The sequence below is a fragment of the Sminthopsis crassicaudata genome, chromosome 2 (assembly GCF_048593235.1).
Source record: "Sminthopsis crassicaudata isolate SCR6 chromosome 2, ASM4859323v1, whole genome shotgun sequence".
Classification (NCBI taxonomy): domain Eukaryota; kingdom Metazoa; phylum Chordata; class Mammalia; order Dasyuromorphia; family Dasyuridae; genus Sminthopsis; species Sminthopsis crassicaudata.
In genome coordinates, this window is record NC_133618.1 from 630,103,469 (window position 1) to 630,119,442 (window position 15,974).

The window sequence follows — 15,974 nt, forward strand, 5'->3', positions numbered from 1 at the left end:
CCGGGTTACCGACCAGTGGTTTGTCCACCATTCAGTACCTGCCAAGTACCAGCAGCCTTTTAGGTCCTGAGGAGACGGACAAAAACAAACCATCCCCAAATCTCACAGAACTCATAGATTCTCCTCGGGAGACAAAGGCTCCTCTGTCCTGGGACTCATTGAGTGCTCTAGACAAGAGCCATGTCCGAGAGCAGCACGTTCAGAGGCCAACGGCGGCCCGAGTTATCCCGCCTCTCTGGGAGCCTCGTTTTGCTCAGTTGGGGAATGCGGACATGGCCCCTGCTAATCTCCAAGGGCGCTTTCTTCTGGAAGTCCTATAATTAGAGAGGAGTGCTCCTCCTCCCCCTCCCCAAGCCAGATGGAATGCTAGTGGGCTCTGAGAAGCAGCCTCCTTTAATGTGGCTTTGGGGCTCCGGGAGGAGGGCCGGAACAAGGGCTCCTGTCTTCCCGAGCTGGGTCAGGGCGTTTTTTCTTGGTGAGGTCTGAAGTTATCCTGCCCTCCTCTCCCTCTGCCCCTCCCCCAGGTAGCAGAAGCCCGTGTGTGGCTTACTGCCCCGTGGTCCCTCCCAGCTCCGAGTCTCCTCGCCATTGCACGGCAGCCCCCCTGCTTTGGAAAGGCGGCTTCCACAGCTGTGCTCCTGGGACCTGGAGGTCACATCACAATATGTGCATTCATGAAAGCCACATAAAAAGAATTCCACCGCGGGCCCTTGGCAGCTGCCCACCTTGCCCACCCTTCGTCCCAGCTCTGCTCCCCTCCTAGGATGAGGTTTGCTGCTTTCCCAAGGCGAGTGGCGGGCATCTAGTGAGGGTACGGGCTGTAGCAGAGGGTAGAGGAAGCCCCCGCGGCCCCCTGAGGACTTCTTAAGAGAGCAGCCAGAGGACGGGGGCTTGCTCCCAGCAGTCGGGGCAGAGCATGAGGTCCCGGGCTGAATGTGAGGGGGCCAGCCTTACATGGAAAGGCCCTGGGGGGCTGGCAGCTGATTCAGGGGGAGCAGGCTGGGCAGCGGGACACCTGGCCAGACGGTCATCCTGCTTAGGGCCAGGCGGCCAAGGGCCCACTCAGCCTCCCGCAGAGGTTCACACCTTGCAGAGCTGGAGCTGGATGAGACTTCTCGGGGCTTCCAGGCTTTCCGTCCCTTTACAGAAAAGGAAACTGAGGCTCCTCTCACCCAAGGTCACCCAGCTAGTAACTAGCTGAGGTGGGACTCAAACTGCTCTATCTCTTGGGACCCCAGGCTGGGGCGGAAGCCAGTGCTGTTTGTACTTAACCAAGTGAAGGATTTTCCTCCTCTTTGCTTCGTTCCCTGCAGACAGGCTGGGCGCCTGATCTCCTGGCTCTTCCCCAGGTTCCTTCTGCTTCTTTTATTTTTTCTGCCTATTAATAACAACTCCTTAGCAAATAGTGAAAGTATTTGGGGAAGGAAGGTGGCAGGGCAACTGGCTTTATGATTTGATTCATGTGGGTGATCTACAGTGTGGAAACTCACTCCCCCTGTTCTGTAACAGGTGGCAAACTGGCCCGGTGGAGAGGTCACTGGGCCTGGAGTTCAAATCTGTCCTCAGGGGCTAACTAGTTCTGATCCAGGGCTATTCATGTAGTCTCTCTCTACCGTTTCCTGAGCTGTAAAGAAGCATCAAATAGCATCTGCCTCCCAGAGTTATAAGGCTCAAATGAAAGAATATGTGTACAGCACTTCACAGAGGTCAGGTATACAGTAGGTGCTATATAAATGCTAGCTGTTATTATTATTACAGATCTTTGAGAGCTGGCTGGGAATAGTTTGAGGTTAAGAGATCCCACCATTTAGCTGTCTTCAAGGCTGGCCTAGGACCAGCTATTTCTGACTCCCCAAATCCACCAGCCCCACGTCAGTCTTGCTGATTTTGATCCCGTGGCCTGTCTCAGGCGAGTAACATTCTGTGTTGGCAGCTGGACAGAAGCCCAGGATGTGGAGCAGAATCCTAACTTTGCCAGCTTCACGCCAGGGACTCACGAGCTCCAAGGCTCTCTGTGCTGGAGCTCTGGGCTCTCCCAGGACTGGCCTGTTCCAGCCACAGCAGCCGTCCCTCCCCCACCTCTGCCCTGTTCAGGAAATGGCCTTGGCCAAGTCGATTAAGTGGTTTAACCATTCCTGGGAAGGCTTCCCCTAATTCCAGGTAGTACAATGAACCTCACCAACTCAGAATGAGGGGGGCCAAAATTACTCGCCTCTCACGGTGCGTTAGCGCTTAGTGAAGCCTTGGGAAATGCTTTCCCATTCACACATTCATTCACCGTGCTCCACTGGGAGTTTCAGCCATTATTTCATTTGATGGATGAGGTGGTGGAAGTATGGGGAATATTATCATGGTCTTATCAGCGAGGAAACTGAGAGATTAAACTCATTTGGGTAAAAAAACTGATAGATTAAGCTCACCTGGGAAAAAAAAGATTGGCTCTTCTGGGATTTTCTGTCCATCTGCATTTGATAATTTTTTGTTGTTTTTGGGAGTAAGTGGAGTAATTGTCAAGTGACACAACTAGTAAGTGTGAAGCTAGATTTGAACTCAGATCCTCCAGCCACACTCTCTCCACTCCCTTTCCAAGCCACCTGTTCCTCTAAGGGATGACCATGCTAGTCGGGATAGCTCGAATCTTGACTTCAAGCCAGAACTGACCGCGGCCTGATGGGGGCCAGCCAGAAGGACCTAACCTCTCCAGAACATAAAAGCCCTGATATTCTATGACATCTGAGGGAGAGATCCTGCCTGATCCCGAGGAAGCAGCCCTGGCAGAGAGAGCTCTGCTCCGAGGCTCACCAGCTGTGAGACTTTGGGGCCCTTAGCTGCCAAATGAGCTTATGGGAGCAGATGAGTTCTGAGGTCCTTCACTCCATCCCCATGAATCTTTCAGGAAAGATCAGAGCTTTGTAGAATATTTGGAAGCAGGGAGGAATAATTCTAGATTTCTGAAAGGCAGAGCTTTGTCCAACCTCAAATTAAATTGGATTTTTAATAAAATGTGTGCTGCATTATGGGGAAAAGGTTGATTTCATCTTGTGTGGACAAATGTTTTTGTAATATCTCCTATGTCCAGAGTCTTGGGCCCAGTCCTGGGCATACGAACATTTAAATAATAAGAGCGATCTAGTCCTGGCTTCTTAACGTGGTTCATGAGTCCAGATGGGGCCATGTAACTGAATGTGGGGTCCCAGAATTCCGAGTTGCTGCCGTAAATGTTTGACTTGTATACCTATTTTATGTACTTAGCTACCTGGGATCGCATAAAGTTTCTCTGGCTAAATGGAGAAAGTTTAAGAAGCCCTGGTCTAAGAGGTCCCCGAAGTGCCTTTGCTCTCCAAAATTCCCGATTCTGAGTTGTCCTCATTCTGGGAGTCGGGGCTGGATGTGGTAGAAAAACTCACTCTGAAATATCAAGGCCCAGGTGCCTCCTGGGAGGGCCGGGAAGGAGAGAGGAGAAGGGTGGCAGTGTCCACCTGTGGTCATTCTCATGCCCTTTGCCCTGGCTTCCCATCTCCAAACAGACCAGCGTTGCCTAGAAAGCAGGTCGCCTCTGAATACAACATTGTTCCAGGGGTCACAGAGTCAAAGGCAGGCTCAGCTGTGTCTCTGATGGGTGAGGGGAGAAGAGCAGAGGGTCTTTGTCTGAAGGATCAAGACCCTTTCCTCTCTTTCCCTCTCCTCTCCCAACCCGGAAGGGCCAGCTGGGCCCTGACATCAATGGTGTCATCCCCAGGACACAGGGAGGTCTATGCAGAGGGTCACTCCCGCAGCCCTCCTCCAGCCCAGCCAGGACTGGGGGGAGGGAGAGCTGCTTCAGGGCATTCTCCTGACCACCCAGAAGATGTCCAGAGTGCACTCATTTTTAGTGTCAGGAAACCAGGAAGCGTGACCTAATGGAAAGTTCAGCAAACACAGGAGTCATTTTGAATCCTAGTCTATCGTTTACTAGCCGGGTAACCTTGGGAAGGAGTCAGTCCCCCTCCCTGAGTCTCAGTTTCCACATCTATAAAACAAGAAGATTGGATGCCTCCTAGTTCTGACTTTCTGGGAAGCTATAATGTCATTTTCTATACCTCCAGACCCTTAGCTTGGCATTGAAAGCCCCCTCCCCAACTCTGTGTTCCTATCTTAAGCTCACCTTGTCCTGCGCTTTGGCCAAACTTCTCACCATTCTCCGAGCACATCTGCCATTATCTCACCCACGAGCCTTTGCTTAGGCCGTTCCATCTGCCCTGAATGCCTTCCTCTCCTGCCTCCTTCATCTCTCCTCCCTTTTTTGCCCGTTAATAAATGAGGAAAAGGCATGTTTTACGTTCTTATGACAAAGCAAAGGCTATGTAACATGTCTCCAAGGCCAGGTAAAATGTCACCTGTTCCCTGAAGTCCGACCAGATTCCTTAATCTGTCAACAATCATTTATTAGGTACTTTACAGTGTGCCAAGGATTGTGCTAAGCACTCAAGAGAGATAGAAAGGGAACAGTGGACTCGACATTGCCCTTTGGGAAGCTCCCCTTCCCCTTTGGGTCCCATCACGCCACACTGGACGGCTGTACCTTTCCTGGCCCGACCTTGGCAATCGCTTGGGAGCACAGCTTCGGTTTTAGGTCTCTCCGTCTGTCAGTCCTAGCCCTTTACCTGGAACATGGTTGGTCCTTTGTCCTTGAAGTGTTCCACAATGACCTCACTGTGTTAGAGTCGAGTTACAGTGTGTCTGACTATGGCTGCCCAGACTAACACCGGCTCGGGATGCTCTGGCACGGGTCAGTACAAATAAACCCCGTGAACATCTGGGGGCTTCTCTGATTTGGGGCATCTTCTGTTTCCTTTGGGCTACTTCAGTTCTGCTTTGCTCACAGCCCCTTCCTTTTCTGACGAGGGCACCCCATGCTGGGTGGTCCGTGCCAGGGTCTCCCATGTCATCCAATTGATTTTATATATCCAATTGATAATAATAACTACAAGAATAGGAAACATTTTTAAGATTTCTAAAATGCTTTACAACATCATCTTATCTGATCCTCACAATACCCCTGGAAGGCTGGAACTCCTGTTCTCCCTGTTTTGCAGAGAGGTTGCCCAAGGAACCATAGCTAGTAAATGTCTGAGATGGGATTTGAACTTATCATTTCTTGAGTCAGATCCAGCACCCTATCCCCCTGAGCCCCCAGCAGCCTCAGGTGCTAAGTGCTAATCATAGGATTATAGCATTGCAGAGAATTAAGGCAGCTCTTGCTCTACTTGAGGGATGCTATATTGCAGGCTAACTGAGCCACTTGTTGGTCCAGTGGATATCTATTCATCTCCCACCTACATGTCTTTGCACAGCCTGTCACTCATACCTGTCATCCTTCCCCCCCCCTTATTTCCCCCTTTGAGACTCCTTAGCTGCCTTCAAAGCTCAGCTCCAGGGCTACCTCCTGCTTGAAGCTTTGGGAATTCCCAGCTGCCAAGGTCTCCTCCCATCCCAAATCACCATAGAGTGAGTCGGCCCGTATTTTCATGTTTCTTTGGGATCTGGGATGATTTAATTCTTGTCTCTCCTCAGCAATAGGAGGTTGGCACATGGGAGGCACTGAATAACCCAGGAAGTCTTCACCCTTTCCGCATTGTCTGGCTAAAGCCTAGGAACCCTTCTCAGAATGATGCTTACAAATGCTTAAGATAAGACCAATTATATTAAAAGAAAGAATTTTTCCTGTCCAAGTTCACAGATCCTTTAAACTCCATCCATGGATGTGGTATGGACTTCTCTGTCAGTCTGGGTAAAGCCTCAGAATGAGGCTTCTCAGAATGATGCTTCCAAAGAGATAAGACCAATTATATTAAAAGAAAGATAGAATTCTTCCCATCCAAGTTCACAGACTCTTTGAAGTCCATCCATGAACTCCTAGTGGTTCCCAAGGAACCCAGTTTAAGAACCTGATTTGGTCTAGTCCCCTCATTTTACAGATGTGGAAAATGAGACCCAGAGAGATTCATGACTTGTGTGACTGCCACACCAGGGTTAAGGAACAGCTCCTGAGTTTGAATAAATGAAAAAACATTGAACTCTCATTCCAAGCCTAGAACCTGGATGCGAGCTCAGCCATGATAACAAATGAAGGAAAAAGTGCTTACTGAGTGCTGACTGGGTGCTCTGAGCACTGTTCTGAACACTTGGGTACAAAGAAACAAGGAAGGCATTCTCTGCAATCTGTATTTCATTTGGGGGAGACAGTACATAGAAAAAAGTTTCTTTCAGGAAAGGTAAAAAGGTTATATAAGTGCAGTAGCATAGATGGTAAGACCCACAGGTCCTTAGGGTCTATCAGCTGGTTGGATTATAGTGCTGAGGATGTGGAGGGTCTAGAGTCAGGGAAATGTTAAAGTCCAGTGAATCTCCATCTCATTGGAAGGAATAGAGTTGATAATTCTCATCTAAGCTGCAAGAGCAGTTCAGCTGCTCAGAAGCGTTTCGGGGAGTTGGGGAAGCAAGAAAGGCAAGATGGGAAGGTCTTCGTAGTGGTGGCTCTCTGCAGCCAGAATAGGGTCTGGGAAGTCAAGAGTGAAACTCAGTTTCTTCATCTGTAAAATGGAGATAATAATGGTACCTAACTCCTCAAGTTGTTGTGAAAATCAAATTAGGCAGTATTTATGATGTGCTTTACAAACCTTAAAGCATCCTTACTGGGTGCTAGCTTTTAGTAGGAAATTATCTCTTCAGCTTTCTGATAGGTCACTCCTCTTCATGCATTCATTAATATCACTGAAATGGTCTTGGAGCCCCCCTTGCACATGAAGTTCCTTCTCCCTTCTCCCTGTGCATTTGTGCGGGCAGTCCCCTACGCCTGGAATGCATCACCTGCTCAATGCACCAGGGTTCTGTAGTTTCCTTCAGAGCTCGGTTATTATTAGGCCTCAAAAATTATTTTACAAAAGAGAAAAAGAATCAATGGTCACAAAAATATTGATAGTAGCTCTTTTTGTGCTATTAAAGATAGCAAACAAAGGGACTGCTCATTATCTGGAGAATGAGTGAACAAGTTGTGGTCTAGGAATGCTCTTATGTTATAGGAAACCAAGAGGTGGATGGTTTTAGAGAAGCCTGGGAAGATTTGCATGAACTGATTCAGAGTAAAGCAAGCAGAGACAGCAGAACAATTTACACAATAACAAAAACACTGGAAACACAAACAATTGAGAAAGACTTAAGAACTCTGATCAACACAGTGTCCACCCAGAGTCCCAGAGGACTAATGTCACTACCCTAGAGGATGGGCTTTATTTGCAAAATCAGATACATTTTTTTTTGCATGTCACCAATACAGAATTTATTTTGCCTTGACTATGTATATTATGTAATATATTACTATGTATATATCATATTGACATCTTACTATGTATATATTACAAAAGTTATGGTTTCTTTTCTTTTTTTCCCCTTTTGGTGAGGGAGAGGTATAGGAGGGAGAGAAAATGTTAATTGAAAAAAATTTTAATTAGTTTAATATATTTTGTTTTTAATGGAAATTTTTTCTATTTTTTTTTTTCAATTTACAAGCATTTATTTTCTCTTTCTTCCTCTGGAAAAAGGAAAAATGTACCTCAACACTAGTCCTGTGAGATTTTTTCCCCAAGTTTTTCAAGTTGCCTCCCCCAGTAGAATGTGAGCTTCTAGAGGGCAGGGACTACTTGACTTTCTGTCTCCAATACCAGGCACAAGTGCCTTGCATACAGGAGGTGCTTAACACATGCATGCTGATTGATTTGTTTTTGGATTTGTTTTGTTTCTCTTCTCTCTTATTCCTCACCTCCAGGCCCAAGTATGGCGGCAAATACTGTGTGGGGGAACGGAAGCGATTCCGTTTGTGCAGCATCCAGGCTTGCCCCGCTGACCGGCCATCTTTTCGCCACATCCAGTGCAGCCAGTTTGATGCCATGCCTTACAAGGGAGAGCAGTACAAGTGGGTCCCTGTGTCTAACCACAGTAAGTCACCTTCAGAAACCATGGCCTGATCTCTTGGGTAGCAATCTCTCCCACTCCTGATCCCTCCAGCCTCAAGCCCTTGGAGCTGAGCTTCTAAAGACTGAGGGCATTTTTGCTCCAATTTTTGCATTGTTGTCCATCCCAATGTGGAGCTGTGAGAGGGGAGGTAGTTGCTCGTTTGATAACAAATGAAGGAAAAAGCACTTACTAAGTGCTTCCTTCCTTCCTTCCTTCCTTTCTTTCTTTCTTTCTTTCTTTCTTTCTTTCTTTCTTTCTTTCTTTCTTTCTTTCTTTCTTTCTTTCTTTCTTTCTTTCTTTCTTTTGTTATTTTGTTCTTTCTCTTTCTTTCATTTTTTTATTTTGTTCTTTCTTTCTCTTTCTTTCTTTCATTCTTTTGTTATTTTGTTCTTTCTTTCTCTTTCTTTCTCTCTTTCTTTCTTTCTTTCTCTCTCTCTCTCTCTCTCTCTTTCTTTCTTTCTTTCTTTCTTTCTTTCTTTCTTTCTTTCTTTCTTTCTTTCTTTCTTTCTTTCTTTCTTTCTTTCTTTCTTTCTTTCTTTCTTTCTTTCTTTCTTTCTTTCTTTCTTTCTTTCTTTCTTTCCTTCTTTCCTTCCTTGCAAATAGCTACTGGCCCAACCCACATTGTAATTCATTACTTTAATGCCTTTATTAAGGGGGTGCTTGCCCAGAGTTTTAGCCATATGTAGAGAGTAAGAAAGAAATGGGTTCCTTCCCCTGGCCCAAGGCTTGGGCAGTACACTCACGGCTGGTCAGTCTTTTCTGATCTCTCCTCTCTCTCTCTGGATTCATGCCTATAGTTAATCCCTGTGAGCTGCACTGCCGGCCTTCAAATGAATATTTTGCAATTAAGCTTCGGGATGCTGTTGTAGATGGGACCCCCTGCTTCGAAGGGAACACCAGCCGAGATCTGTGCATCAACGGGATCTGCAAGGTATGCCTGCCTCCCCAAGCCCTGCCCCTTTTTGGGCTCAGACCAGAGGGGCTCTGGGGCAGACAAGTCATGGGCAGCATGAGGAGGCCTGGCCCATTCCCAAGCTGTTGAGGAGCTGAGTGTCCAAGGGCTTGGGCCACAGAGACTTCCAGCCTCAGTGGCTAAATCCTAAAGAAATTCTGAAAGTTTTCATCCAGAACAATACAGTGGGGAGGGGCTGTGATCATAAAGGGTAAGCTCCCATGGGGTGAGCGCTTTTGAAGTATCCAAATGGGGCAAATAAAATAATGTTGAGTTATTTTATTGCTAGCCTCCAAGGGAAGACAGAAAGAACAGGTCCCCGGTCTTCAGGGAGAAGATGAGCAACTATTTCCTCCTTGTACATGGGGCCATGATTAAAATGCACGATCTGGTGTGGTCCAATAGGAAGACTATTACATTCAGAGTCTAGGGACCTAGCTTATGGGAATGGTTTTGCCGCCTGCGTAAGCTTGGGCTGAAGTTCCCTGGACCTCAGTTTGCTCATCAGAAATTAAATCACCTCATCACTCCCTCCCAGCTCTGAATCTCGGATCTTTTGAGACAGAATGGCTTCCCTGCTGGATTGGCTCATAAACAACATCAAGTCCATTGTCTGGGACTCATGGGTTTCCTCGCAGTCCCCAAGGCAGGAGCTGGGGAGCGCAGGTGGGGAGGCAACTTAGTTTATGAGAAGACCCGAGTTTGAATCTCCCTTTGTTCCTAGCTTTATGACCGTATTTACATCCCCTGTCCTTGAACTCCATTTCTTCATTCACCAAAGTTGGCCTCCAAGGCTTTTTCTAGCTCAGAAATAGAAAATCTGGTTCCTGGTTCCTAATTCTGGAAAAAACATTTCCCACAAAAGAAAAAACCCTCAAAGAGATGAAAAGCCAGCTTTGTAGTGTAAAGGTGGCTGAGTGGGCCACTGATAAAGGATCAGGACGGGAAAGTTTGGGCCAGACAAGGGAGATGGGGAGACTGTGATGCCAGACTTACCTGGGGCATTCTCTTCTTGCTGGTTTCTCTAGCTGTGGAGGAGGCTGGGAGGGGATACAGCCTGAGAGAACCAGGAAGTCCAAAGCAGACTCTCTCAGCTCAGAAACCTCAGACATCATCCAGTCTGACCATTCCCATGTTCTCTGAGCAGGGATCATTGCTAGTGATAGGGAAGTCATTACCTCCCGAGAAAGCCAATTCCAGCATGGGAGAGCCCCAATTGTTAAAGAACATTTTCTTTGGCTGGTCTTTTTCTTTGATATGATTTGTTTGGGAGATTCCCCTCAGCTCAACCCAGGCTGATCTGCAGTTTATTGTCTTAGAATGTTGCCTGGGGCACTGAGAGGGAAGCTGAGGGTCCCACAGCAGGATGAGTCAGAGGTGGAATGTGAAATAAAATTTTCCTGGCTCCAAGATCCCCACCCCCACTCCATTTACTGAGCCACACTGCTCCTCTAGGGTCCCTTTTAAGAAGCATCAGTGGCTCCGATTTACTTTGAGTAAAATACACACAAATCTCTGTTTGGCAGTGAAGTCTTTTACAATCAAGCTCCAACCTCAGAGATTGGTTTTCCATTACTCCCCCTCATGGATTCCACATTCCAGAGAAAGCAGCCTATTTGCCTTTGCTTGTATGCGACACTCTTTTTCTTTTTCTTTCCTTCCTTCCTTCCTTCCTTCCTTCCTTCCTTCCTTCCTTCCTTCCTTCCTTCCTTCCTTCCTTCCTTCCTTCCTTCCTTCCTTCCTTCCTTCCTTCCTTCCTTCCTTCCTTCCTTCCTTCCTTCCTTCCTTCCTTCCTTCTTTTCTTCCTTCCCTTCTTTCATTCTTTCTTTTCCTTTTCTTTTCTTTCTTTCTTTCTTCTCTCTCTCTCTCTCTCTTTTTTTCTTTCTTTAATTTTTTTTTTTTTGCTGAGGCAATTGGGGTTAAGTGACTTGCTTTTACATAGTCATCTTCCTGTAGCTGGAGAACCCTTCCTCCTCATCTTTGTCCCTGGTTCACGGTCCAGAGTGTGCAAGAACCCAATCTGAAAAGTCACCCTCTCCTAGGGCCATTATTCTATGAAGCCAAACACTGGCTGGGGATTCAGGGATGAATGCTTCTACTGTGAGAGGAGGTGGAAGAAGAAGAGTGGCGGGGGGGGGGGTTACTGAGCTAGTGGTGGCCCCCTGAGCCATGGAGTAATGAGGATGGGATGGGATTTAAGAGCGAGACAGAAATATCATCTGAGAGCAGAATCTTAGCCATTACTCAGATGGAGGCTCCAGCTGATGGTAGCTGTTGGGATTAGGGGGTTAAGCTATAATTCAGTGGTCCTCAAACTTTTTAAATAGGGGACCAGTTCACTGTCCCTCAGACTGTTGGAGGGCCGGACTATAGTAAAAACAAAAGCTCACACTCTGTCTCTGCCCCTCAGCCCATAACCCGGCAGGCTGCATAAACGTCCTCAGCAGCCACATCTGGCCCGTGGGCTGTAGTTTGAGAACCCCTGATCTAATTTAATAAACTGAAAAGAAATAGTAGCTAACCTTAATAGAGTGCTCATTCTGTGTTAAATGCTTTACAATTATTACCTCATCCGATTCTCACAACAATGCTGAGAGATAGATGTTAGATTATTATACCCATTTTACAGTTGAGGAAACTGAAGCAACCAGAGTTAAGTGATTTATTGATGGTCACCCAGCTACTAAGTGTCTGCGGGCCATAATTGAACTTGGATTGGCTTTAGAATAGTGACTTTTCCCATCCCTTAGGCCTCCATCCTGACTCCTACACTTGAGGGTCAGTGCATGAAAATCTCTATTTAGGAGACACCTTCCAGCTCACACACTCCATGATCCTGTGAGGTGGATGAGGGGATGGCTGGGGTGAGTCAGGGCAGTGAGTAGAACTGGATCGTGGAGGGAGGAGAGGATGTTTGGAGCAGGGAGTCTTGAGATTTAAATCCTGGCTCTGAAGCTTTGTCTTAACCTCTCTGAACTTCAGTATCTGCTTTTTGAGAATGAGGATAATAATAGTAGCATTCCTACCACCTGACTGGGGCTTTGTAAATCTCAAAACATTTAAAATAAATCATTTTTCAAATGATTTATTTTTATTATCTCCCTGAGTCTGTATGTGTTTGCAGACCCCTATTAATTCTTGGATCAAATCTATTCTCCTCTGTTTAATATTTAAAGTTCTTCCTAGTCTGGCTTCTTGTTACTTTTTTGTTTTACTACATGCTCCTCCCCTCTGCACAAGGTCTGGCTGACCCAGGCTCTTCCCATGCTCTCCAGGACGCTTACCTCCATTCAAGTGCCCCCTTATACAAGGAAGCATCCTTCCCTACCAAGGTCTCCCCACACCCAAGCTACTCTGAGTCTGTTTTGCATGTGTTTAATATAACTACATACGTGTGTTGTTTTCTTGTTAGAAGGTAAGCTCTTTAGGGGTAGAGGCTGTTTTAATTCTGTCTTCATATCTCCAGTGTCTGATAAGGAGACTAGCACACAGCAGGTGCTTAATCAATGCTTGTTGATTGATTGCTCCCGAGATCATTACAGACCACCTGCTGATGAGGTGGGAGACCCTCTGGGCTGGGAGACAGGACCAGAGAGGCTCGTGGGAAGGGTGAGGGCAGGTCCATCAGACAGTGACCTCCGGGGTGGCTGTGTTTCAGAACGTGGGCTGTGACTATGAGATTGACTCCAATGCCATTGAGGACCGGTGTGGCGTGTGCCATGGGGACGGCTCCACCTGCGAAACAGTGAAGAAGACATTTGATGAGACTGAAGGCCTGGGTAAGGGGCAGAGCGGGGGTGAGGAAGCAGAGGTTTGTGGCAGAGAACTTTGTGACCCAGAATTCACAAGAAGGCGCTGGGTTCCTGGGATACCCCGACTCTTCCACTCATAATTCAGAGTGATGTTTCTCAGAGTGGCGTCCTTGAGACCCTTTCAGAGGGTCCTTGAGGTCAAAACTTTTCATGATAATAGCTAGACATTTTAATTTCTTTTTTATTGAAGCTTTTTATTTTCAAAATATATGTAAGGATAGTTTTTCAACATTCACCCTCGCAAAACACAAGGTTGAAAAACTATCCTTACGTATATCCTTACATATATTGTATCTTCCTGCCCCCCCTAGATGGCAAGTGATACAATATATCTTAACATAGTAAAAATATAGATACATCCAATATAGGCAAATGTGTTTATAACATTATCTTGCTGCACAAGAAAAATCAGATCAAAAAGGGAAAAAATGAGAAAGAAAATAAAATGCCAGCAAACAACAACCAAAGAAGTGAAGATGGCTTCAGATTTTACCTCTGATGCTTCTTACTTGTGTAACCCTGAGCAAGATTCTCCTTCCAGGTCTCAGTTTCCTTGTCTGTAAAAAATGAGGGGACTGGACGAATGGCCTCTGAGGTCTGACTGGCCGTAGGATGCTTACTTTCTAACGTGTAGTGAGGCGTCCTTGATTCCCTCCTCTTGGATTTTACTTTTGATCATTCTTTTCATTTTCATGCTCTCTTCTCCGGGGTCTACGTTTCCCAGCCTTCAGACACGCACTTTACAAATATTTCATTTTACCCTTTCAGCAAGGTCTGAGCTTGGACTTGAACCCAATGGGTCCATCCTAATTCTAGGCCCAGGCCACTCTCCTCTGTGCCACCTGGGCCTTTCTGGGCCTGTTTCCTTAGCTGTACAATGAGAAGGTTGGACTAGTTTTCCTTAGATGCTTACTACTGGGTGACCCTGGACAACTGGACTTAATCTGTTTCAGTTCTTTCATTTGTAAAAATGGGGTTAGGAATACCCTGCATGGGTAGCCCTTGCAAAGCACTTTGCAAACCTTAAAGCACCATATAAATGCTAACTATCATCATTGTTATTTTTGTGGTTTTTATTATACCTTTCAGGGTCTCAGTTTCCTTATCTCCAAAAGGGAAAAGTGGGACTGGACGGCCTCTGAGTCCTTCCCTGGGATTCCTCCATCTTGGTTTTCTCTTCTCCCTTGGTTTTTGTGCCTCAGTTTCTCCTCTTTCCTTTCTATCTGTTCCTTCTAAGTCTCCTTCATTGGTCCATTTTCTCCTACTATCTAACTGCTCTGCTGTCAGCTTCCTCCTCAGTTCTTCTGGTGTTCTTTTTTCATTCTTGTTCACTTTTCTGGCTCCAGTTATCAGCTCTCTATGAATGACTTCCATAGTTACATGACCAGCCTCAATCATTTTCATCTGGTGGTTATGTTCAGGTCGATATCTGGCCATCGGTTCACTCATAGCGTCCCAAACTAAACTTATACTCCCTTTTGGGCTCTTTTCAAGAGACCATCCTATGACTTCCAGTCCTCCATGCTAAAAATCTCCAGATTAGTGACCCTGCCTGTTCCCTCACCTCCCACTCCAGGGAGCTGCCTTGTCTTTTCAATCTCACCTCTGCAAAGCTTGTTGTGTATCAGATCCCTCCCGACTCTAAATCCATAATCTTAAATACTTACTAAATGATCAAGAGTGCTTCCATAGGCACCCACATTCTCCATCTATTTCTTTTTCCTTCTCCATCTTCCATTTCTTTCTCACTCTATCTTCTCTCTAGCTTTCTAATCATCTTATCAAAGATGGTATTAAAAACTAGTTTCTAGTTAAAACCAGTTTCTTGTTCCATTAAGAATCCCGAGGTCAGCCATGCTCTTGGCCAGAAAGCCAACCTCCTCCTGACCTGAAACTTCCCTCTTTGGAAACAAATCTTCCCTTCTGGGAGCTGTTCTTGGAGCAAGCGACTTCTCCCTGTTCCTCGACTCCCTCTCCTCTGGGCCCCAGCTCCGACAGGCCAAAGGAGGCAGGAGGGTTAACATGCCCTTTTAAAAAACAAACCGCACATTACAGAGGTCTGAAGTTTGTTTCCAGGCATTTGTGAAATTCTCGTCTGTCTTTTGTTGATGGTCATGAAGTTTAGAATTTTTGAGAAACGGGGCCTTTACCAAGAATCAAAACCTTCAGTTCAAGAGAGAGTTGCGAGAATGATTTCAGGCTTCCTCCGGTGAGAGGAAAAGGATGGAAGAGGGGTGGGTCAGGGTAGGGTTTTCTTAGCCAAGACTACCCCTGCCTGCAGGTGTTTGGATGAGTTTCTGCTTGCTGAGGAGACACTTAAACCCTTTGCAGGGTACGTGGACATCGGGCTGATCCCAGCAGGGGCAAGAGAGATCCGTATTGAGGAGGTGGCTGAGGCTGCAAACTTTCTGGCACTGAGGAGCGAGGATCCGGAGAAGTATTTCTTAAATGGTGGCTGGACCATCCAGTGGAACGGGGACTACAAAGTAGCCGGGACCACCTTCACGTATGAAAGGAATGGCAACTGGGAGAACCTCACATCCCCAGGACCCACCCGGGAGCCCATCTGGATTCAGGTACATCCACACCCTAGATTGGGGTACCCTGTTCTGTGCGTCATATGTTGGAGGTAACGTAGCCACTAATCTCAAGCAGTTCCCAGTTCGGGAGAAGACACAAGCTCTCCTCAGGGATCTCTCAGCTTGGGGAGAGACCCAGCTCCACCTCTAGAGTACTTTTGAATTTTCAAATCCTGTGGGTTAGTATTATTGCCATGCTACAGACTAGAAAACTGAGGCTCAGTGAAGGAAAATGAATTATTCACAATAATATGGCTAATAAGTGGTGGAAGGAAAACTTGCATTCAGATCTCCTGCCTCTAAGTCCAGTATCTTCACAACTCTCAGTTATCTACAAACATTTATTAAGTGTATTAAGTGTTCACTGTATACTAGATACTATATACAAACCCTGGGAATACAGACAAAAATCAGTCCCCAGAACCTCAAGGAGCTCACATACTAGTAGGAAGAGACTAAGGGTCAAAAGCTGTGGACACATGGAGTTAGCAAAGTGCTTGACATGTTGGCAGCCACTGAATAATTGTGGGACTGACTAGTGGCTAGCATTTACATAAGTACAGGGAATGTACGGAATTAGCATTATGTACATATAGAGATAAATGCTTCTAGGTTTGCGGAATGGTTTAGAGATAGCCT

At 46.3% G+C, this 15,974-nt stretch overlaps 1 protein-coding gene across 1 annotated transcript in view; it reads left to right on the plus strand.

Moving 5' to 3' along the window:
* ADAMTS7 (ADAM metallopeptidase with thrombospondin type 1 motif 7) overlaps positions 1-15,974 on the plus strand; it is a 153,552-nt gene that overhangs the window by 91,629 nt on the left and 45,949 nt on the right. Inside the window, exons 12-15 of the mRNA XM_074296446.1 lie at positions 7,805-7,974; positions 8,790-8,923; positions 12,603-12,723; positions 15,088-15,332. Of these exons, the coding sequence (XP_074152547.1) occupies positions 7,805-7,974; positions 8,790-8,923; positions 12,603-12,723; positions 15,088-15,332 (670 nt within the window). The remainder of the gene's footprint in view (positions 1-7,804; positions 7,975-8,789; positions 8,924-12,602; positions 12,724-15,087; positions 15,333-15,974) is intronic.